The sequence below is a fragment of the Delphinapterus leucas genome, chromosome X (assembly GCF_059928025.1).
Source record: "Delphinapterus leucas isolate spDelLeu-1000000601 "Yukka" chromosome X, BTC_Dleu_Yukka2, whole genome shotgun sequence".
In the NCBI taxonomy this organism is placed as follows: domain Eukaryota; kingdom Metazoa; phylum Chordata; class Mammalia; order Artiodactyla; family Monodontidae; genus Delphinapterus; species Delphinapterus leucas.
Genome location: NC_143150.1, coordinates 13,300,566 through 13,323,482, shown reverse-complemented (window position 1 = coordinate 13,323,482; position 22,917 = coordinate 13,300,566). Strand labels below are relative to the sequence as shown.

Genomic DNA, 22,917 nt, shown 5'->3' with positions numbered 1-22,917 from the left:
GACAGAGAAGAAATAGTAATCTTCAAGTCCAAACGTATTCTGAGATGAGAATTTTTCCAGCACAGTATCTTACACATTGAATATATGATTTTAAAGAGTAAGAGTACCATAATTAAAACTTTTTTAAAATAAAAGGAAAGAAATAATTATGTGGTGTTGATTCTTTGCACGTCCAAAGGAATTAACCTGAAAACATTATCCGCATCACTCGGGCTGAACGTCTTTTGAGCAGTATTTTTATCAAATGGGCCGAGGAGCAGGCAGGAAAGAGCTACTTGCCATTTAACAGAGTAGCTTCATTAAAATAGGACAGCCATCTCCGACACAGGCCTCTACAAGGGAAGCAGCACCCATTATTTCTTGTTTTTGACTTGATAAAGCGAGGCTAAAAGATCAGCTCATTCCAACCTGTTTTGCTTTTTTAGGTTGGGGGTTATTTAATTGAGGGGGTATGGAATGCACTATATTGTCCCTTGTATGTTTTCCTTAGTAGCACAACTCAGGGAATTCTTGGGAGAAGAGAGCTAGTAGGTTTTTCTACATTCCCATCCCCTATGATGAAAGCATTCATCAATTTTGCATATTTGCTTTATTTTCTGACACCATAGCTGGAAAAATGCTTACTGAAGGCTTTCTCGGTTCTTGACAATCCCTTCATAGAGCATCATTTACAGCAAACATTGAAATCCCAACTGGCTTCCCTTGACTTACTGCTCACATCTGAACAACGACCCCTCCTGTCCTCAGATAATGTTACTTCAGGAAATGAAGTTCTTTTTATTTATTCGTCTAAATCAGCAATTCTCAAAGTTTGGGAGGCTGACCGTTGGGAGTTCCAAGGGTCTGCAAGGGTCAAAGCTAAATATATTATTTGCCTTTTTCACTCTCGTCCTCTCACAAGTCTACAGGGGAGTTTTCAAGAGGCCACCGAATGTGTGATAGCACAACAGATTGAATGCAAACGCAAATATGAGAATCCAGCTGTCTTTTCTGAAGCCAGATGTTAAAGAAATTTGCAAAAATATTTCATTTATTATTATTATTTTTATTGGTTGCACTGTGCAGCTTGCGGGATACCACTTCCCTGACCAGGGGTCGAACCCATGCCCCCTGCAGTGGAAGCGCAGAGTCCTAACCACCGGACCGCCAGGGAAGTCCCTTATTTACTTTTTATTTTTTAGGCTGCAAAAATATTTCAAATGCCACTCTTCTCACTAGATTTTTTTGGTTTCAAAAATGTAAATTCATTAAAACGTTTGAGCACTGCCAGTCTAGACAACGAACGCTGGACAAAACCCTTACCAGCTCTGAGCTTCGGTCTCCTCCTCCACCAGTTGGAGGGAATAAAGCCTCACTAAGACTATGACTATTCAGTGTGAAATCACTTTGAAAACTGTAAATGACCATACAAATATGAATTATGGTCACTGTCTTATTAGTGGAAAGAATATTCTGTTGCTTTTTAAAAGAAAGCATTCCAGCGTCGATGCAGCTTTGGGATTCTCCATGCCATTACTCCCTTACCCCAACACCAGAACTGCCAAACTGAATTTATTCCTCTGAAAAGCACCAAGGAACAGTCCACTACAAAGCATCGTTCCCACCTTCCACCCTGGTGACTTCAGAAAATTGGAGATTTATCCTAAACAGTCCTGACTCCCCTGTAATAATCCACCAGGATCCTAACACTGCAAACTAGTTCGTCTATAAAACACTTCCTTTTACCCTAAAGCAACCTTTACTTTCATGGGGTGCCCTCTTGCTGTGATATGCTGAGATCTGTAGCATTAGCATGTTTTTTGACAGCCCACTAAAATATATTCCCCAGATGGTATTAAATAGTTTTTAATGTGTAATGTTTATTTCCTATACTTTCTAATCTGGAATCTAAACTGATTTCTGAGTATATCTGAACCTCCTTTGTGCTCTGATTTTATCTCACATGCCCAGATTGAAAACAGAGTGGTGAAGCTCAATTAAAGATAAAATTGGTCACGATATGGGACTTGGAATGATTGACTATCTCATCAACTTCAGTAGGAGCTCCATGTATAGCTCAAACAAGTTCTCACAGAGGTAAAAGTGCTTACTGAATGTTCACAGTAAGACTTGCTTCAAATCTTTTGGCTGTGGAAATGACCTCATGACCTCAAGGATACTGACAAAGGATTGCCCCTATGTGCCTCACCTATTTCATCAATAAAATTGCTTGAAGGGTTTTTATTTATCTTAATATGTCATTACTAACCATTAGAGGCCTTTCTTCTTCATTGTCATCATAAGAAGAGTAGAAATAGTTACTGGACCATTCCTCAGGCTCAACAGAGATTTCTGCAGGTGACGACATCTCAGTCCAAACTGTAAGAAAAACATGGAGGGTGGCAGTTACTGGTCCACCACAAGGAGAGAAGTAAAATGAAGTGTAATAATCAAGGCCATACCCTTCAATGGTCCAAGAATAATATCTTTTGTAATAAAACCTCCAATTAGGTTGTACTAGTTTAGAATTTCTGATATTTCAGAAAGGGCCTAGAATATCTACACTTCTTTTACTTTTCAGAATAGTTTCCTGTTGGGGGTGGTGGGAGTTATTACAGATAATAATAAGTTAAATAACATTCCAGAGAACATTTACCCCTTCTTATAGAAAATCATCTCTTCCAAAAATTCTTTCTATAGCATTCTTCTTGGTCCCACTTAAATAGCACTTATAACATTCTACCTGGTGATATTGTTATTTCGGACTTGTCGTATCTCTTTTATTAGGCAGGAACCATGTGTTACACATTGTGTGTCTCATAAGAGCCTGCCTGCAAGAGATGCTTAATTAATAAAATGCATTGAACTGGTATGGAAGAAGCAATCTGATGTAGGCAGAGAAATGACACAGCATTTCATCTTGGCCACACTAAACTATTCATGTAACCTTGGAAGAGTCATGTTAACTTTCTCTGACTTGGTTTCCTCATCTGTCAAATGAAGGCAGTGGTACTAGGCTCTCTCCTGATGGCTCAGGGGGCCACAGTATAGATGACCTGAGGGAAGTGACACGTAAATGGAGAACTGAAGCTGAGCAAGGTTGTTGTTCCTTGTTTCTCCTCAGCTAGTAGAGAAGTCTTCCAGATTAAGGAACATCATATTTAAGCATTGAGTATCAGGCACCCCGTTAGGCATTTCTTCAGGGAAGTCTATGCTGTTGATCCCAGAGTTGTTGAGGTGACCCTTGCAGGTGCTTCGGAAGCGCCTTCCCTGTTATCACACTATCAAATTGAATTTTCATTGCTTGTTGCATTATCTTTCTACACTCCTAGCTTCATGGGGATGGCAGCTGAGCGTATCTCAGTTAGACTGTATGCCCAGAGTACTGCACAGTTCCTGGCACACAGGCTGCTATGTTTGTTAAATTAAACAAATTGTTTTAAATCCCTTTAAATGACCCAATTTGAAAAATAAAAAGAAATATTCCTGGGCTGTAAATGACTCTTTTCTATTCATTAAACTTACAGTGACTCAAGCAGGTGTGCATCCCTTGATGCAGGATGTGTTTTATTCACCTCTGTATCCTGTGTAGGAGGGGCTCCCAAACTTGAGAAGGTTCCAGAAAGAATCACATGAAGAACTTGTTACATTACAGCTGGCTGGGTCTCACTCCCAGAGTTTTTGATTCAGAAGGTCTGGGATGGAGCCAGAGCATTTGCCTTCTTAACAAGTTCCCAGGTGATGCTGAAGCTACTGGTCCACGGACCACACTTTGACAACCTCTGCTCAGCCGAGTATCTTGCATATACACAGGACAGAAGAGTCGTCTAAAAATGGGTTAACTTTGTTTTCTCCATATAAAGTGAATAGATGGGTAGATTTCTCAAATTAACAACGGGAGGAAACAATTTGCACAGCCATGAATTCTGCCTTCAGATGAGCACTACACATACCTGTATTTGCTTCTGCCCGAACTGACGCGATGGCCTCACCAACTTCCACCATAGCGCTGGTGTGCTCCAAGTCAGTTTCCTCAGCACCTATAAAAGCTCCCTGTTGCCTTCTGAAATAGTAAATATGTAAAAACTGGTAAGCTTTTTTTCAGTTTAAGAGTAATAAGAAATTTTAAATGGTATTTCTTCTACTAATACCATGTGTTAAGAACATAGTCTAAGAATCCATTCAAACAGAGCTGATTTTCCCCCTTATTTAAGTCTGTGTGATTGATAACAGCTCATAATATACAAAAGCTTTAATCCTGGGATCCAAGCCAGCATGGAAAGAAAAGGCTCCTTTCTGGACCCAAGGCAGGTATATTGTTTAAAATCCCTGTTTCATATTATATTGTATATCCAAAATTTGCTAAGAGGTAAATGCTAAATGTTCTCACCACAGACACAAAAAAGGATAACTATGTGAGGTGATAGATATGTCAATTAGCTTGATTGTGTTGATTATTTCACAGTGTATATGTATGTCAAATCATCAAATTTTACTCTTTTTTAAAAATATCTTTATTGGAGTATAATTGCTTTACAATGGTGTGTTAGTTTCTGCTGTATAACAAAGTGAAATCAGCTATACATATACATATATCCCCATATCTCCTCCCTCTTGCATCTCCCTCCCACCCTCCCTATCCCACCCCTCTAGGTGGTCACAAAGCACGAGCTGATCTCCCTGTGCTATGTGGCTGCTTCCCACTAGCTATCTATTTTACATTTGGTAGTGTATATATGTCCATGCCACTCTCTCACTTCGTCCCAGCTTACCCTTCCCCCTCCCCATGTCCTCAGGTCCATTCTCTACGTCTGCATCTTTATTCCTGTCCTGCCCCTAGGTTCTTCAGAACCTTTTTTTTTTTTTTAGATTCCACATATATGTGTTAGCATATGGTATCAAATTGTACTCTTTAAACGTATATAATTTTAATTGTCAACTATAACTCAATAAGTTGGAAAAATATAAACAACAAAAAAAACCCTATTGTTCTATGAACTTTTAACTTCAATGAATTAGGCAAAGTGTATATGAATGACAATGAAACCTCAATCTGATTAATACTGTTGAGTTGTATCAGCTACTATAGAGTCAATTGCTCCATGAAATCTAAAGACTTTACTTCCAGAACACATGATAAAACACTGAGTATTGTGAACCATGGAAAATAAAGACTTCCACCGTGATTTTAAAATGGTTCTCCTGCGGCTTCCCTGGTGGCGCAGTGGTTAAGAATCCACCTGCCAATGCAGGGGACACAGGTTCGAGGCCTGGTCCGGGAAGATCTCACATGCCGTGGAGCAACTAAGCCCGTGTGCCACAACTACCGAAGCCTGTGCGCCTAGAGCCCGTGCTCTGCAACAAGAGAAGCCACCGCAGTGAGAAGCCCGCGCACTGCAACGAACAGTAGCCCCCGCTCGCCACAACTACAGAAAGCCTGTCCGCAGCAACAAAGACCCAACGCAGCCAAAAATAAATAAATAAAAAATAAACTAAAATGGTTCTCCTAAAGCCTCAGATGAATCAACATACTTTGCACCTGATCTTAGCTACCTGTGAAAGATGATGTGCAACAGAGAAAAAGAGTATTTTTATTTTTATTGGAGTACAGTTGATGTACAATGTCGTGTTAGTTTCTGCTCTACAGCACAGTGACTCAGTCATACATATACCTATACCCACTCTTTTTTAGACTCTTTTCCCAGATAGGTCATTAGATAGTATTGAGTAGAGCTCCCTGTGCAGTAAGTCCTTATTAGTTATCTATTTTATCTATAGTCGTATGTATATGTCAGTCCCAATCCCCCAATTTATCCCTCCCTCACCTGCCCCCCACCCCGTAACAGTAAGTGTATTTTCTACATCTGTGACTCTATTACTGTTTTGTAAATAAGGTCATTTGTACCATTGAAAAAGAGTACTTTTAATAAGTCCTTCAGTGATCCCTACATCATGCAGATGCTGCGTGGTGAATTTCTGTGCCAAGGCTTTGGAATCACCGTGAGGATTCTTTCTGCATATATGTAAATGTTGTATGGAAACTCCACCTTTTAAGATTCCTAGAGGCGGAATACAATGGCCACATCTCTAAACCAGCAGCAAAGCTATCATTGAGGACGGCTGCCTTCCTCAAAGACGTCGTGGTTGTGTCCAGGCACAGCCCCCGCCCCACAGCCCCCGCCCCCGGGATCCAGACCTCCTCTCTAGCTACACAGAGAGGCCAAGTCACCAGCAAGTGGTCTCCATCAAGGGACCACAAAGCTGCAGGCCAGTATTAGCTGCCAGTACTTCATCATTCTTATACCTCTCCTTCTCCAATCAGATTGAAGGTGCCCAGAAATATTTTGAAGAGAAAGCCATGAGTGTAGCCGCTTTTGCTAGCAGCCTACATGCAACTCCCCCCAGGGTATACTGAGAACAAAGCACTTATAATCGTGTTTAAAAATTAGCCCAGGCTATTTTTTTTTTTTTTGAGGCAAGGAAGACGACTTTATTTGGAAAGCTGGCAGACCGAGAAGATGGCAGACTAATGTCTCAAAATAACCATCTTATCAGGGTCTGGATGCCAGTTTCTTTTATAGAATCCGAGAGGGAAATAAAGTAAAAAGGCATAATAGTGAGAGGCGGGGAGGAAGTAAAGTAAAAAGGGCCATCAGTCTTGCAAAACATCTCCTGGGGGAGGGGATGTGTTAATTTCTTCTTTCTTGCCGCCATCCACACGTGGACGGGTCAAGATGTTTCCCTGAACAAAGGCACTTCCTTATATTCTTTTTAACATCAGGGGGACAGTGGGATAACTACTAAGGACTATCAGGCTCCAAGTCCAAGGACAGAACTGAGAAAATGTGTTTATAGAATTTGATGAGCTATTGCTAAAAGGCCAGGTAATTTTTGTCTGATAGTTTAATTACATTGTTTCATGTTATATACAGAAAACAGAAGATTGGAGAGTGGTATTTCTTAAAGTATAATCACTTACTCATTCCGCTGAGAAGAAAGATTCTGTTCTGTTAACTGATTATGTTGTTCTTGTTTTTTAACTGTGAAATAAAACAAAGATTATATAAGCATTGTTCGGAAGCCACACTTCTTACTTCCCTGAGGACCAATGACCTTCACATATGCACACACACACACCCCAATCCCATTTGAGTTCACCTTCACAGACTTGAAACAGCCAGAGGGAAGGCCAGTCTGAATTTGGAATATAGAAAAGGGTCGAACCATGTAATATTTTATTCAAGAAATTCAAGTTTATAACTAGCACCACCCCCAGGCCAACATTACCAAGCACTGATTACTGAGGTCCTAAGCAGAGTTGCCTCATGGGAAGCATTTAGAATTGACACATTCAGATTGCTCTATCACTGCACCACTGCTTCTCAGGCACTAGAGCTCATCTTCCATTGTAAAATTCATTCTCCAAAATAGTTTAAACAGCCTCCTGCATCTTGATCTCCTACTAATGAGTTGAGCAAACCATTTCATTATAAATAGTAGAAAGTAAATATCAGCCCCATTCCCTGTAAAAATTATCACAGAATCTGAGTCACTGAGCCGTTCTTGTACTTCTTGTTCTGGAGAATGCGTGCTTGAACTTACCTGTCATAAGTTCCTGTTGCTTCAACAAAATACTTCTGATTTCTTTTAACCACGTCATCTTCACATCTACATTTGAAGCCTAAAGATTTAAAAAGCAGGGGGGGAGAGGACATGTTTCCTTTTTAGAACGATGCTTTAATAATAAAACAAATGTCACTAAGTATATCAAACACGATTTACATCCTGAACCACCATAATCCAACTCTAACATTTTGATTCTTAAAACTTCTAAGAAGCAAATAAGTAGCCATCGGATTAGATGAAATAACAGCCCAAAGCATTTCGAAACTGGCCTTCAAGAATAACGCTCAGAGAAGCGTGAAATATAAATCTCACTTATTTTTTCTGTGTAGGAGGGTTCTTTTAAATATATAAATGTTTTTATGTTTAATTCTGGTAAAACAAAACAAGTTCTACTGTTTCTGAAAAGACAATCTATTGTAGGGACTTCCCTGGCGGTCCAGTGGTTAGGACTCGGTGCTTTCACAGCCGAGGGCCGGGGTTCAATCCCTGGTCAGGGAACTAAGATCCTGAAAGCCATGTGGTACGGCCAAAAAAAAAAAGACTCTTTGAAATGACAATAATCTCTTGAAATGTTCTAATTCCTCTCTTCTTCCGTGAGACAGGTTGAAGCTTACAGCGCGTCTGGCCAGGACTTTAACCACATTCTTTAGAAAAAACAATCCGATCTGAATCATCACATCGCCCTGTCTCGTAATCAGGTCCTCTCTGAATGCTGAGCACAAGAGGAACTCAGAACTGTTATAAATCTGTAACTCAAGAGACTTGATGGGGACAGAGAAGCACCGGCCAAGCTCTTGGCTATCAGCTCTTGTTGATAAGTCTCCTGGTGTCGTGGTGAAAACTTAAAGCCATAGAAAGCATCACAGACATATCTCAAGTTAAAGAAAACTTCTGCCAAGACATGGAAGTAACCTAAGTGTCCTTCGACAGATGAACGGATTTGGAAGATATGGTACATATATACAATGGAATACTACTCAGCCATAAAAAAGTATGAAATAATGCCATTTGCAGCAACACGGATGGACCTAGAGATTATATATGGAACCTTAAAAATAAACAAACTAGTGAATATAACAAAAAAGAAGCAGACTCACAGATACAGAGAACAAACTAGTGGTTACCAGTGGGGAGAGGGAAGGGGGAAGGGGCAATATGGCAGTAGGGGATTAATAGGTACAAACTATTAGATATAAAATGAGCTACAAGGATATATTGTACAGCACAGGGAATATAGCCAATATTTTATAATAACTATAAATGGAGTATAACCTTTAAAAATTGTGAATCACTATATTGTACATCTGTAATACATAATATTATACAGCAACTATACGTCAATAAAAGAAAAAAAAGAAAACTTGGTAACTGAGAAAATGTTCAATTGTATCACAAAGAATAAGAATCAAATAATATTTAGGTAACCTACAGGAAAGGACTGAGAACTTTTGTAATGTAACCAAAATTATTTTTGTCTGTAAATTCAGACTTCTGTATCTTAAGGCAGGTTATGGTTTCTAGAATAATTCTTAAGTGACCGACCTGGACAATATAAACTTCTTCCTTCCCAGCGTACCAGATTTCAAACTTGCGGTTGTCTCCTTTTACATATTCAGTGATTCCAACTTCATCCATCTACAATAAATGAGTCACCATTTTCATGAGCATTTTATTAGGAAAATGAAATTACATTAAATCTACCCCCATCATATTCTAAATGAAACAGAATTTCTCACTTCTGCAAAATATATGTTTTATAATCAAAGAATATGAAATGATAAATACAGAGACCTGAGTGTTTATACGCTTTCATTAAACTATGCACTTATATAGTACAGACTACATGCTCCATTCCAGTGAGTGAAACAAATGTTTCAAATCTGAGCATCCAAGTAGTCCATGTAAGATTGAATTCCATTATAAATTAACTGTACAGTATAAAAACAAATTATTGTGTCAAACACAGAAGTAAAACTAATTGAACATTGTGGAAAAGGTCATCCAAAATTAATTTAAATGGTTCTTTTTAATAACTTTATGCCAGATAAGTTAATCTCACAAATTACTACGTATGTCTATAGAAGCCCTACAAGTTATAGACATCCAATTTATGGGTCAGGGGAGAACCAACCAGGTACACAGAAATCCCCTCTATTTCCACCAATCTCTTGGCCTCTCTAGGAAACAACCTGTCATGGGACAGTGATGTCTTCTTGTAGCCAGTGAAAATTAGGTATGCAATATCCCTTCCCTACCATAGTTTTTATTCTCTTTCATATGATTGTGCAAAGCACAAACTCTTCCATTTTCTTTCATCCAGTGCTACTAGTAGCTTGGTTAATTTCATTTTGAGCAACTTCACTCCCTTGTACACACACTCTCTTTCAGTTTCCTTCTGCCTTCTCTTTCCTTTCAATCCTTTCCTAATTAACTAAAGGAATATCTCACTCTCTGTTCCATTTACATGCCTCCCAAATGACCCTAATTAGAGCTGATAAGCATTTAAAGTAGTGCTAGTGAGATCCCCATATCAAGGAAAAGAAAAAGGATTATACTTAGAAATGAAAGAGCCTGTGACATCTACCCTGAATGTACCCAGAAGTTACTTTCAGAATATCCAAAAATATCTTTACATTCCTACTCAACCACTCTAACTAACCTACTTTTGCTCAAACATCAGGTTTTAAGATAAACAATAATCTCATATTCAATCTCTATTTAAATTGATTTTGTTTCAATACATGGTTTTGTTTTAACAGCATGATAAGATGGAAAGCCCATGCGCTAGCTATGTGTGCTGGTACAAGTTGCTTAACCTTTCTGAATTTCAGTTTCCTCAACTATAAAGTGGGAAGAGTACCTATCTCATAGAGTTGATATAAGGATTAAATAGCATGCACTAAAGGCTTAGATAACATGATGAGTTTTTAAAAGTATGAGTTTGCTTTCTCAACTTTCCCTTATTTGAATAGCAATGGTTTTGCCATTTTTCATTGTATACATAGAGCACAGCATTATAGAGTAAATGAGCTTTTTTGAGTTACTCTGGAAACCTAACCATGATCTCTATCAGGCAACACTGTTCTTAGTTCTAAACAATTCACTACAAATGATCCACTGTAATACAATCCATTTGTAATTCATGGATTGTAGATATTTACTCAAATAACACAATATAAAGGTTTTATCAAAAGGTTTTTATTCTACTTATTAAATATTTACTATACCATGAAAACTTACCTTTAGAACCTAGAGGCAGAGTTAAAGCTCTAACTATATGAATATAGTTATATGATATATTATATAATAAGTAATATATATAAAAGAACGAGGCTGATTCTATAGTTATACCCTAACTGTGGCCTCCGCCTCACCCTTCACATTTTCACTGATGATTTCTGGTAGCTATGAATATATTTTCTTTATTTTAAAGCATTTTATCTGAAGACATCTTGTTGTATCAAGTGCTCAGGGCCCCAACTTTTAACCTAATTTTCTGTCTTCAGGGTAGTGAGAAGATGTCAACTACCTTGTTAAAAGTCACCCAGTGGGTCAGAACTCTGGGATTATAACCAATAACTACCTATCTTAAGACTTTTATTAGGCAGATCGGCTCGGTGCTTTGCGATGACCTAGAGAGGTGGGATAGGGAGGGTGGGAGGGAGGCTCAAGAGGGAGGGGATATGGGGACATGTGTATGTATATGGCTGATTCACTTTGTTGTACAACAGAAACTAACACCGTATTGTGAAGCAATTATATTCCAATAAAGATCTATTAAAAAAAACTACTTGAATATTGGGAGGGAAAGCACTTGATATATTAAATGAAAAGTCCATGTTATAAAACTGAAGAAAAAAGACTTTTATTTCTGTATCTGGGATATATAATAGTTACTTCTTGGGTCAGTATTATGAAAAAATTGATCTTGGACTTCCCTGGCAGTCCAGTGGGTAACACTCTGCACTTCCAATGCAGGGGGCACGGGTTTGATCCCTGGTCAGGGAACTAGGATCCCACATGCCACGTGGTACAGCAAAAAAAAAAAAAAAAACTGATCTTGGTTCACAATAACAACACCAATAAAAAAATGTAGCTAGGTTGAACTGCCGTGAAGCAGTTAGAAACAAGATACTGGGTATAAAACAGTAACATAACTGTATCTTGAAAATAGTTTCTGGGATCAAAAAAAGAAAGAAAATGAGAATTATAACAGAATACTATTTATATAAATTAAAACTAAATGGGGGGGCTTCCCTGGTGGCACAGTGGTTGAGAGTCTGCCTGCCAATGCAGGGGACATGAGTTTGAGCCTTGGTCCGGGAAGATCCCACACACCGCAGAGCAACTAAGCCCGTGTGCCACAACTACTGAGCCTGAGCTCTAGAGCCCGCGAGCCACAACTACTGAAGCCCACGTGCCACAACTACTGAAGCCCGTGTGCCTAGAGCCTGTGCTCCATAACAAGAGAAGCCACTGCAATGAGAAGCCCGTGCACCGCAACGAAGAGCAGCCCCCGCTCGCCGCAACTAGAGAGAGCCCGTGTGCAGCAATGAAGACCCAATGCAACCAAAAATAAATAAATAAAATAAAATAAAATAATTAATTAATTTTTTAAAAACTAAATGGGCACAGAACATTAGTGTATACTTAAAAAGAACACACAAACTGAAGGATGTACATCAAATAATACAGGGGTAGAGAGGAGAGTAAATGTGGGGAATGATAAAAAGGAAGGAATGAAGGAATGAAAGAATAAACAAGCAAGAACAAGTCCTGCCAGCACGGCGCAGTGGTTACAATCATGGAGACCGAAGCCATCTGCCCGGGTTTGAATCTGTGCTGCACCACTTACTAGCCATGCTCTTGGATGAATTATTCACCTCTCTGGAACTTGGCTTTCTCATCTTCAAAATGGGGTTAATAATAGTTCCTACTTCATATAAAGTTGCTATGTGGATTAAATGAATTAACACTGATATTCATAAACACTTAGAACAGCTCCTAGCAAACAGTGAGTACTACATGTATGTTTGTTAAACTTAAAAACATAGATGATAATAATAAACACACGAACTGAGGAATCTGTAGAACTCAAATGTCTCCATTTGACTAACTGTGACTTTAGGGCCTTTCCTTTGCACAGGGGCAGCCGACTTAAAACATAGCACACAATCATAGTGCAGCTGTGGGGCTACGAGATTCCAGCTTGGTACGATGAACTCACGGCAACAGTCCCCTGAAAGTGCATCTGCATTGATCGTATCTACCAAGGGGAAGATTCTGAAACCAGGAACCCAAACTGTTAGGTAACACACTGACTAGTCCTACTAGTAATTATTTAATCCTGGACTCTCATATAAGCAAGAGGAAGAAAGCATGGTGAGGCTTATAAGAGATAGCCTAATTTCCATCTTTCTCTGTCAGCGACATCACCATTTTCCTAGTAATCCCGGTCTAAATCCTTGCAGGCATCACTGACTAATCTCTTTTATTAAGGACACTAGGCATTATTGGGGAATCAAAGAAAAATCAGGCTGATTTTTTTCCTTCAAATGTCAGGTATTATTTATTTTCAGTATCTAGTAAGTCAATAAGCCTGCCTGTTTACCTGCCATGGAAGTGTTTCTTGCATCTATCCCACCCTCTGTTTCCACAGTAGCCACTGTAGTTCGAAATCTCACAAATTGGTTACCTCATACCAGTCTGTCCTTACTGTGATGTACTTTAGAAGCACTCTGTTGGTGTGCCCATCATTGTGACAAATTAAAGGTAAAAAAAGAAAAATAGATACAAGCCAGAAATAGTATATTAGGTAGTAACTAGGTCACACCTAAATGCCCATTGACAGACGAATGGATAAAGAAGATGTGGTACATATATACAATGGAATATTACTCAGCCATAAAAAGGAACGAAATTGGGTCATTTGTTGAGACGTGGGTGGATCTAGAGACTGCCATACAGAGTGAAGTAAGACAGAAAGAGAAAAACAAATATCGTGTATTAACGCATATATGTGGAACCTAGAAAAATGGTACAGATGAACCGGTTTGCAGGGCAGAAATTGAGACACATGTAGAGAACAAACGTATGGGGACCAAGGGGGGTAAAGTGGCGGGGGCAGGGGGGTGGTGTGATGAATTGGGAGATTGGGATTGACGTGTATACACTAATATGTATAAAATGGATAACTATAAGAACGTGCTGTATAAAAGAATAAATTAAATTAAATTTAAAAATTAAAAAAAAAAAGTGAACCAAATGGATTTGGGTCCAACGTGGCTATGAAGATAAAGTACCCTCCTCTGGAATAAATACACAGACAGCAAGACATCTGAACCCTGTCTGAGGTCAATTACAAATTCTTGCTTCTCGACAGATGTTTATTAGAGACATAAAAGATCCTTGGAGATTTTGGGGGCTTAGAGGTGGGCGAATATCAAAGGAGCAACTGGGAGACTTCCCTGGTGGCGCAGTGGTCAAGAATCCGCCTGCCAATGCAGGGGACACGGGTTCGCGCCCTGGTCCCAGAAGATCCCACATGCCGCGGAGCAACTAAGCCCATATGCCACAACTACTGAGCCTGTGCTCTAGAGCCCACGAGCCACAACTACTGAGCCCGCATGCCACAACTACTGAAGCCCACACGCCTAAAGCCCGTGCTCCGCAACAAGAGAAGCCACCACAATGAGAAGCCCACGCACCGCAATGTAAAGTAGCCGCCGCTCGCCGCAACTAGAGAAAGCCCGCGCACAGCAACGAAGACCCAACACAACCAAAAATTAATTAATTTTTTAAAAGGAGCAACTGGGCATTTGTTATGAAAACAGTGAGGTTTTTGAACAGTCACTGCTGTGGGTTCAGAAGTGAAGCAGGGAAAGTAGACAGTAGGAAGAAGTCAGAGACCTAACCCTGGGCAGGAACCCCATTAGGAACAGCATGGGGTCGTTGGCCTCTGGGAAGAATCAAAAGCAGGGCCTGCTTCTCCGGTGGCCTCCTGACACAAAGCCCTCGGGCCTGGCTCAGGACACATGGCACGCCCTCTCCATTACCACTGCTGGACATCGCATCAATTCTCAACATGCTAACAACCAAGAAACAGTGGTTGGGGAGTCGAGGGTCATAATTTTCTCCATTTTCCAAATTTTCTTCAGCAAATGCCATACCGCTTTTACAATGTAGAACTTGAAAGATAAAATTAATTAGGTGTGAAAAAAAATCAAATTTGCCAATTACAGACTCATGTGGATTGGAGGTTCCTCTTGTCAAATGTCAAAACCAGCTGGGAGTGTCACTGGATTGGCAGTAACTTCCTCAAACAATACTGCTCTCATTTTAATACCAAACTAACATTAGGACACAATGGCAGTTTGGGTTATGGGAGAGAAGAAAGTAATTTCTAAGGATCGGACAGGACAGGTGTGGGCAGGATTCAGCGGTAGGTGGCTTTGCACACTCAGGAAGGGAGGGGATGGAGGAGGGATACAATGGGAATGTGCTAACCATAAAAGTGATCCATTTTTAAATCACACGGAAAAAAAGGAAGAAACCCTTTCCTCCTTGACTCTCCCGTATGAGAAAAGCTCCTTGCTACCAAGACCAAGAACTCCACCTGGAGCCATTGGTAAGAGAGTGCTAATGGGGGAGCCTGTGTCACTGCCCACAATTTCAAACTGCGCCGTGCAGGAGTCTAGGGCGCCCCCTTGGGGACTGCCTGGGACTGAAGTGAGAGAGGAAAGGAAGGAGGCCACGGTCTGCCCTCCGTGGCTCTCATTTCAGGCAGAAAAGTTCTGCTTCACCTGACTTCTCTCTAAGACTTCTACTTAAGGTTCCATGGGTGGGAGCGTGCGAAATGGGTGGTGAAGGGGGAGTCAAAGGGTACAAACTTCCCGTTATAAAATAAGTCCTAGGGCTGTAATGCACAGCATGGTGACTATGGGTACCACGGTTAATAATACTGTACTTCATATTTGAAACTTGCTAACAGATTAGATCTTAAAAGTTCCCATCACAAGAAAAAAAGGTTTGTAACTATGTGTGGTGATGGATGTTACTTGTGGTGATCATTTCACAACATATACAAATATTGAATCATTACACTGTACACCTGAAACTAATGTAATGTTATATGTCAGTTATACCTCAATTTAAAAAAAAAAGATTTTCTTCTAAAAAAAGATGTGCAACTAAAGTATAAGAGTATATATACTTTTTCAGCCCAGTCATCTGAGCTGAAAAAGTATACAAACTGGAATACAGTATATGTGTATATGAAAGACTATTACATTACACAATTCAAACAGTCTTACTTTCAAACAGTGCTTAAAACTGTATGACGGGTATCGATCGGAGCCTTCTCTGCTTTCAACACGCCTTTTACAAAAAACAATGGCTTTTTCGTACAAGAAAAGGTGCCGCTGCATTGGCTTGAATCTAGCAAAATCCTTCATCTTTGTAGCACCTTTCTTGTGTCCAATCCAAACGCTGAATGCACCCTGCGTTATCATCTTGCCCAGCTCATTTAAGTTTCCCTGGAATGGAAAACCCAAACTCATTAGTACAAGGCAGAGCAACATTCAGATCTCTGACATCAATATTACAGTGTTTAGATTGAGTTACTAAAACCCTGAAGCGTATATTTATAGTTTTTAAAGTTTCATTCATCATAACTTTTCACAGGAAAACATGCCATGTGTCACCCAGTTACAAAATGACTGTGGGACCAGGAGATAGAAGAAGCCTCCTTTTCCCTGGCTTCATGTTTCCATTATTTCCTCAATCCTAATCGGTAAATGACCTCTCCCAGTCCAAGTTTTCCCACGGGGGGCAGTTAACTCTAAAGATTTGATCTCTTTCTTCCATCTCTATCCTGGACTGAGGCAAAGAGCAATTCTGGGACCATATGCCTCCTTAGAATAGACCCAAACATTCCAGCAAGCGGGATCTCCCAAGGTCTGCACTTGGGGGTAGGCCTTGTTAGGGACAAGGGGAATGTCGTAAATTCATCTGGCTGCTGATCTGAAGCCAATTTTCCACTTAGCATCATAAGTAATAATGCTGACATTCGGATCCTTCATTTGTCTGCCTCTTACATCTTATTTCTCAGTTGATTCCAGGAGAGGAAGAAAGAGATGTTAACATGCTTACCCTGTAAAACTGCAACAATCGTTATGATCTACTTACGATATAGCCATTTATTGCAATCTGATGCATTGAGTCATTAACTGACTTCAGTAAATCCAGTATCATGTCAAGTGCCTCCTTTAATTGCACAGATCCTTCGCAGTCTTTGCTATATTTTAATAGCTCCTGTAATTAGAAGTCAAGGATTAATATTAGGCTGATATTAATAACTAGAGAAAATGAATACATTTTTGGCTAACACGCTTTCGAGGAGGAATCCAAAGATAATGGCAGTTTTTCGAGTAATTTCTTTCATATGCTATTTGTCACGTTAATACTATATTTAATAACAATGTCAAAACTGGGGAAGAAATGGAATAGTGACTAAACAGTAGAAAGCAAAGGGCATTCAATGCTTCTGGAGCTGGAGAACTATAGGTATTAGGACACGCTAGAGATCTGTTTTTAAAGCAATTACGCATTTTTTGGTCCTCCACTTACAGCAATTCATTTTATTCATTATGCATATACCATAGAACGTTGTAAAAAGACATTTTAAAACAGGCTATGTTGTATTTATACTTAACGTGACATTTTTGGAATCCTTTCACATTACTCAGAGGTGTGCCATCTTCATTTTTCATTGAGAAGGCCCACAGGAAATACAGTCTCAAAACTATATTTGTTTAGTTCTGCTTAACAACAGTAAAAGTTCTGCAGTCAGGGTTATCCATGTATCAGTGTAACTTGTATGGACGATTGAATAGCTAGGGGCATTGATTCAACTGCTAAATCCAGCTGTCCCAGTCAGGAAGCCTACCTATTTCTAGTGCTTACTAGTCAGCTGCTTCCGTTTTAATGGCTTTGCCACATTTGACCCAAAGAAGTAAGGAAAGAAAGAAACAAATGTTTCATGCACTTACCTTCAACAGTAACTGATATTTAGTAATCCGTTGCACTGGTTTCAGTAAATAGGAATCTAGACCAAGTCTGTGTTTTAATTTTCTTTGACATTCCTGTCATTAAAATACAATGATCAATAAATTTAAATTGACATTTACCTATGAAAATGTCAAATGTTCATTGATTAGACCCAATGCACGCATGTTTCTTACATCTCAAGGAAAAGTTACCAGAAAAATTGCTGTTATATATGGTATGGAAATTGTGAGAGGCAGTATGTCTAAAACACTACAGTAAACTTTATTTCAAGGATCGGAGAGGTAGAAAATCCTCAAATTTCAAAGACTAAAAAGTTTTTATATATAAATTCACAATGACGTAGAATGCTTAAAAAGTAAGAAAGCAGGGCTTCCCTGGTGGCGCAGTGATTGAGAGTCCGCCTGCCGATGCAGGGGACGCGGGTTCGTGCCCCGGTCTGGGAAGATCCCACATGCCACGGAGCGGCTGGGCCCGTGAGCCATGGCCGCTGAGCCTGCGCGTCCGGAGCCTGTGCTCCGCAACGGGAGAGGCCATAGCAGTGAGAGGCCGCGTACCGCAAAAAAAAAAAAAAAAAAAAAAAAAGTAAGAAAGCAATGAATGACCATAGGTTAACATGACCACAAAGTACTTCAAAGTATCCAAGAAAATTAACAAAAGGCTCAGCTCTGCAAGCCAAGACCCAGAAAAGAAATAGGTTGTACTGAATATAAATCAGACTGGGTATGAGAAGAGTTTTTTAAATGTCACAAGAAAAATACAGCCCTTATCAACTGGTGCTACATTTCATCTGATTATTGGCTTGCTGCCACTATAAATACAAGAGCCATGACTTTGGGTCCTGGGAACATTGTAGGGTCCATAATTAGGGCAAGATGGAGCTGTTTAGGATGAAATCTGCGTATAGGAAGTGCAGAACACAAAGGGAATGGGAGAGGAGATATCTATGGAAGATCCAGGACCCTCCTCTGTATGTGATAAAATCCAATACATAATCTAATTCGATTATCAACTTTTATGGTTAAAAATGGTGGACTGATACATGTATTTAGCTCTCCACTCATGAAACCCAATTAAAGTGATGGAAAAGTTATTTTTACAACGAAAAACCCAAAGTTACAAAGATGAAAGAGGGAAAAACATTGACAAAATTTGGAAACTGGCAGAGGGAAAAGCCAAGGAACAACTCAATTTATGTTAAAGAACACACTTCCCCCTCCTCCACAAAGACTCCAGAATCAAGTACCTCTGGAAGTTGGAGATGAAGGTGGGGTTTGAAAAAAGATAGCTGTTTAAGAAGTAATTTTAAAAGTTTGTTTAAGAAGCAATTAGATACTAACCAGTGTTGGTAGAGGTGTGGAGCAATCAGGCCCCTCATACACCGTTGGCAGGAATGTAAAAAGGTGCAGCAACTTTGGAAAACAACCCAACAGTTCTTCAAAAAGTTAACAGAATTACCATATGACCTAGCAATTTCACACCCAGGTCTATGGCAAAGAGAAATGAAAATAATGCCCACACAAAAACTTGTACACAAAAGGTGGAGACAACCCAAATGTCCATCAACTGATGAATGGGTAAATAAAATGTGGAATATCCATCCATACAATGGAATATTATTAGGCCATAAAATGGAATGAAGTTCTGACACTTGCTACAACATGGATGAACCATGAAAACATGATGCTGAGTGGAAGGAGCCAGACACAGAAGGTCATGTATTTTAAGATTCCATTTATATGAAATGTTCAGAACAGGCAAATCTATAGTGACAGAAAGTAGCTTCGTAATTGCAGAGAGCAATTGGGGCTTGGGGGAAAGTGGGAGGTGACTGTTAAAAGAGAATTGTTTTTGGAGTGATGAATATAGTGAAACTACTGAATTGTACATTTTAAAAGGGTGAATTTTGTGTTATTTTAATTATATCTCAACAAAGCTGTTACCAAAAAAAAAAAAAAAAAGAATTAAATGAGCATTAAATCTAAACAAAGCAGCACCGGAGGCGGCAGCAACAGTAAGCATCTTAGACAGCATGCCACTGTGCAAAACTGGGTGGCTGCTGCCCTTGTCCCCATAGCACAAGAAAGGATGTTTATCTGAAAAGAGTAAAACAGAGGGCCTTTGGACTAGGGAATACCAGGTCCAGCTGACGGCATCATACCATATTGAAAGCAAAGAGATTACCTGAATATTTATGTACCAACTAAGAGACTCTCAACCTTTCCCCCCACTTGGCTACCAGAACACTGGCAGTCAGATCCTTATTCTCCAGGTAGCAGAATGGAGAATCTGACCAGCCTGAGCAAAAGGACCTAAACATACAGGTCTTGGGGATCCTCCAAGGACCCAACAGTGAGGACCATGGTCAATAAACCCACACAAGCACAGGAAACTTCCAGTGACCTTTTTAGTGCTTATTCCTAACGCAAGTGGACAACCAAATATCACCAGACATTTGAGGAAAGTGACAGAAACAAAAAAAAGAAAAGAAAAGAAAAGAAAGAAGAAAAGCAATATGAAGACAACAGAAACTCTGCAAGGAGGAGAAAGCTATTTTTAAAAGGAAAATCTATGATAATTCTCCTCATAGAGATAAGTAAAGATATTGAATTCATGAAACATAAACAGGGTTGTACTGAAAGGAACATTCAGAGAACAAAAAGGGGTAGAGGCTCTTCAAAATTAATAACATGACGGCAGAAACAAAACCCTCAACAGAAGGACTGGAAGATAAGTCCCAGAAGATACAGCAACAAGACAAAGACCCAGAACATAGAAAGAAAAGATAATTAGAGGACTGGTCCAGAATCTCCAACATCTGTACAATAGAAATTCCAGAAAGAGAAAATGGAGAAAATTGTGTGGAGAAAATCAAAGGAAAAAAAATCCAACTAAATTTGGACAAGGGGTTCCAAATTCAAAGGGATCACCATAAGATTGGATAATGGTACAGCACTGTGATATTTCAGAACCCTGAGGATAAAGGAAGCTCCCATAAGCTTTCACAGAGAGGACAAAACTAGGTCACATGCAAAGGAACAAAAATCAAAATGGCATAAGATTTCTTAACAGCAACACTGGAAACTAGAAAACAATGGAGCAAATACCTTCAAAATTCTGAGGAAAATTATTTCTTACATAGAACTCTATACCCAGTCAAGCTAGCAATCAAGTGTTAGGGTAGAATAAAGACATTCGCAGACATGCACGCTCTCAGAAACATTTACCTATCATGCACACTTTCTCAGTAAAGCTACTGGAGGATGTATTCCGCTGAACAAGTTAATAAAACAAGGAAGAGACAGATATGGCACCTAGGAAACGGGAGAGCCTGGGCAAGAGACACGTGAACAGGCTCCCCGAAATTGATATTCACCAACATTCCAAGATGGCAGCTGCACAACGGGCTTAGTGAGTCTAGATGAGCAGGTCAGAAGACTCCAGGGGAGATTTTTTCAAGATGAAATTCAGAGAAAATATAATGTTTAAATGTACTAAGAAGAGATTGATGTAACTCTCACAACTGGGAGAGTTTGGGGTAGAATAGGGATAAGTACCTAGAAAATTAAGTGAGTAAAAAAGACACTTGTAAGAAAAATAATAAGGAAGGAAAAGCAACCGTCTTATTCCACATTATTCACCTGAGCACAGAAATTACACAGTCTTAATAATATAACACTGTATATCAATCTAACCAGAGTTACACAATATAACTAGATTGGACTATTTGGAGGAAAAGGGGTGTGTGTGTGTGTGTGTGTGTGTGTGTGTGTGTGTGTTGGGGAGCCAAGGACAATGAAAGAAAGCTAAATCCCCATCTTCCATCATGGGAAGCAGCAACATGGGTATGATATTTGGAGGTATGGAGGTAAATACCGAAAGAAGTAGCTAAAAGAGCAGAAAATAGTTGCCTCTGGGGAGCAGCATATATGTTTGTGTGCGTGTATGCATATTTTGGGGTGGGTCAAACCGCTCTTTTATATATATATATAACTTAGTTAAAGCAGAAAATGAATTTATAAATAAGAAATACCCCAGTATCTTCCACAGAGAGTACATCCAATACCTGAACAATTACTATACCTGGAAAAAGGTGCATTCTGAATACTTCTTCCAAATTGCCTCTGACCTGGGCTTATTCTGACAATATTTTGCATACATTTGAAAATCATCTTTCTGTGATAAAAAGAAAATTCAAGGGTATTAGCAATTTGTGAGCATGTACTTTTCTTATCAAGGAAGCCTGAGCAAGGGTTAGTATGGCCAAGCATCACAGGGAATGTGGCCTAAAGGGCCTGTCACACTGGCAGCTGGTCAGAAGCCCTTTTTATATTCCAAGAACAGCATGCCCATCAGACCAGGTACAGGGACACATAATTATCCAAGGAATTTCATAACTTCCATTTACCAAGTTTAAGAGTTAGAGGGAGAAAAGAAAAGTCAGAGGGAGAAAAGCCTTCTTTGAATGAACTATGAAAACAGACTACTTTTTTCACTACTATGAGGTAATAGGATACCAAGAAATGCGCTCTTTCTATGCTTTCAGTCTCTCGACTCCCTAGTGAATGAACTTATAGTAACTCCCGAGGTCTTTGGTTCCTCGGAGCATCATCATTGTACCATAACACTGCGAGGCATCTGCCCATGCTATTCTCTCTCCCTGGAATCATCTTTATTCGACCCTCATGTAATGGGCTACCTCCTACTCACTCATTAACATTCATCTCATGAGTCATCTCTTCTATACAACCATCACTTACACCTCCAGTCAATAGCAGATGCACCTCTTCTTGGCTCCTATAGGACCCTTTGTATATCTCTAATATACCACATCTCACACTGTACACAATGGATTCCCTGTCTTTCTATGCGGATGGTCTTGGTATTCCGCATTGCCTAGTAAAGTGCTTGGCACAGAGTAGGTATTCAGTAGATGGCTGTCGAATGAATGAACAGACCAACAGGCACTTATTAAACCCCTACTGATCGCCAAGAACCATGCTGACCTTATTAGAGATACAAAAATACATGGGATATGGACCCTGCCTCAATGAGCTTTCCATCTAGTTGGAGCAGATTTCATGAATATGTGTAAAGATGCGTAGTAATGTAAAATTCCCAATGAGTAGCACAGACATTAAGTACTACAGTTCAAAGGAAAGAGAGGTTGCTGTTGCTTAGGGAAGTTGGGGAGGAATTTGGCCATGGTTTAACTGCGTTTGAAGTTTGGATATGTTGAGAAAGGTT

General features: G+C 39.6%; 1 protein-coding gene across 1 annotated transcript in view; it reads right to left on the bottom strand.

The window, feature by feature from the left end:
* MCF2 (MCF.2 cell line derived transforming sequence) overlaps positions 1–22,917 on the bottom strand; it is a 71,915-nt gene that overhangs the window by 7,534 nt on the left and 41,464 nt on the right. The window contains 9 exon segments of the mRNA XM_089904049.1: positions 2,249–2,358; positions 3,933–4,042; positions 6,959–7,019; positions 7,582–7,660; positions 9,148–9,240; positions 15,918–16,139; positions 16,792–16,917; positions 17,655–17,747; positions 21,754–21,846. Of these exon segments, the coding sequence (XP_089760175.1) occupies positions 2,249–2,358; positions 3,933–4,042; positions 6,959–7,019; positions 7,582–7,660; positions 9,148–9,240; positions 15,918–16,139; positions 16,792–16,917; positions 17,655–17,747; positions 21,754–21,846 (987 nt within the window).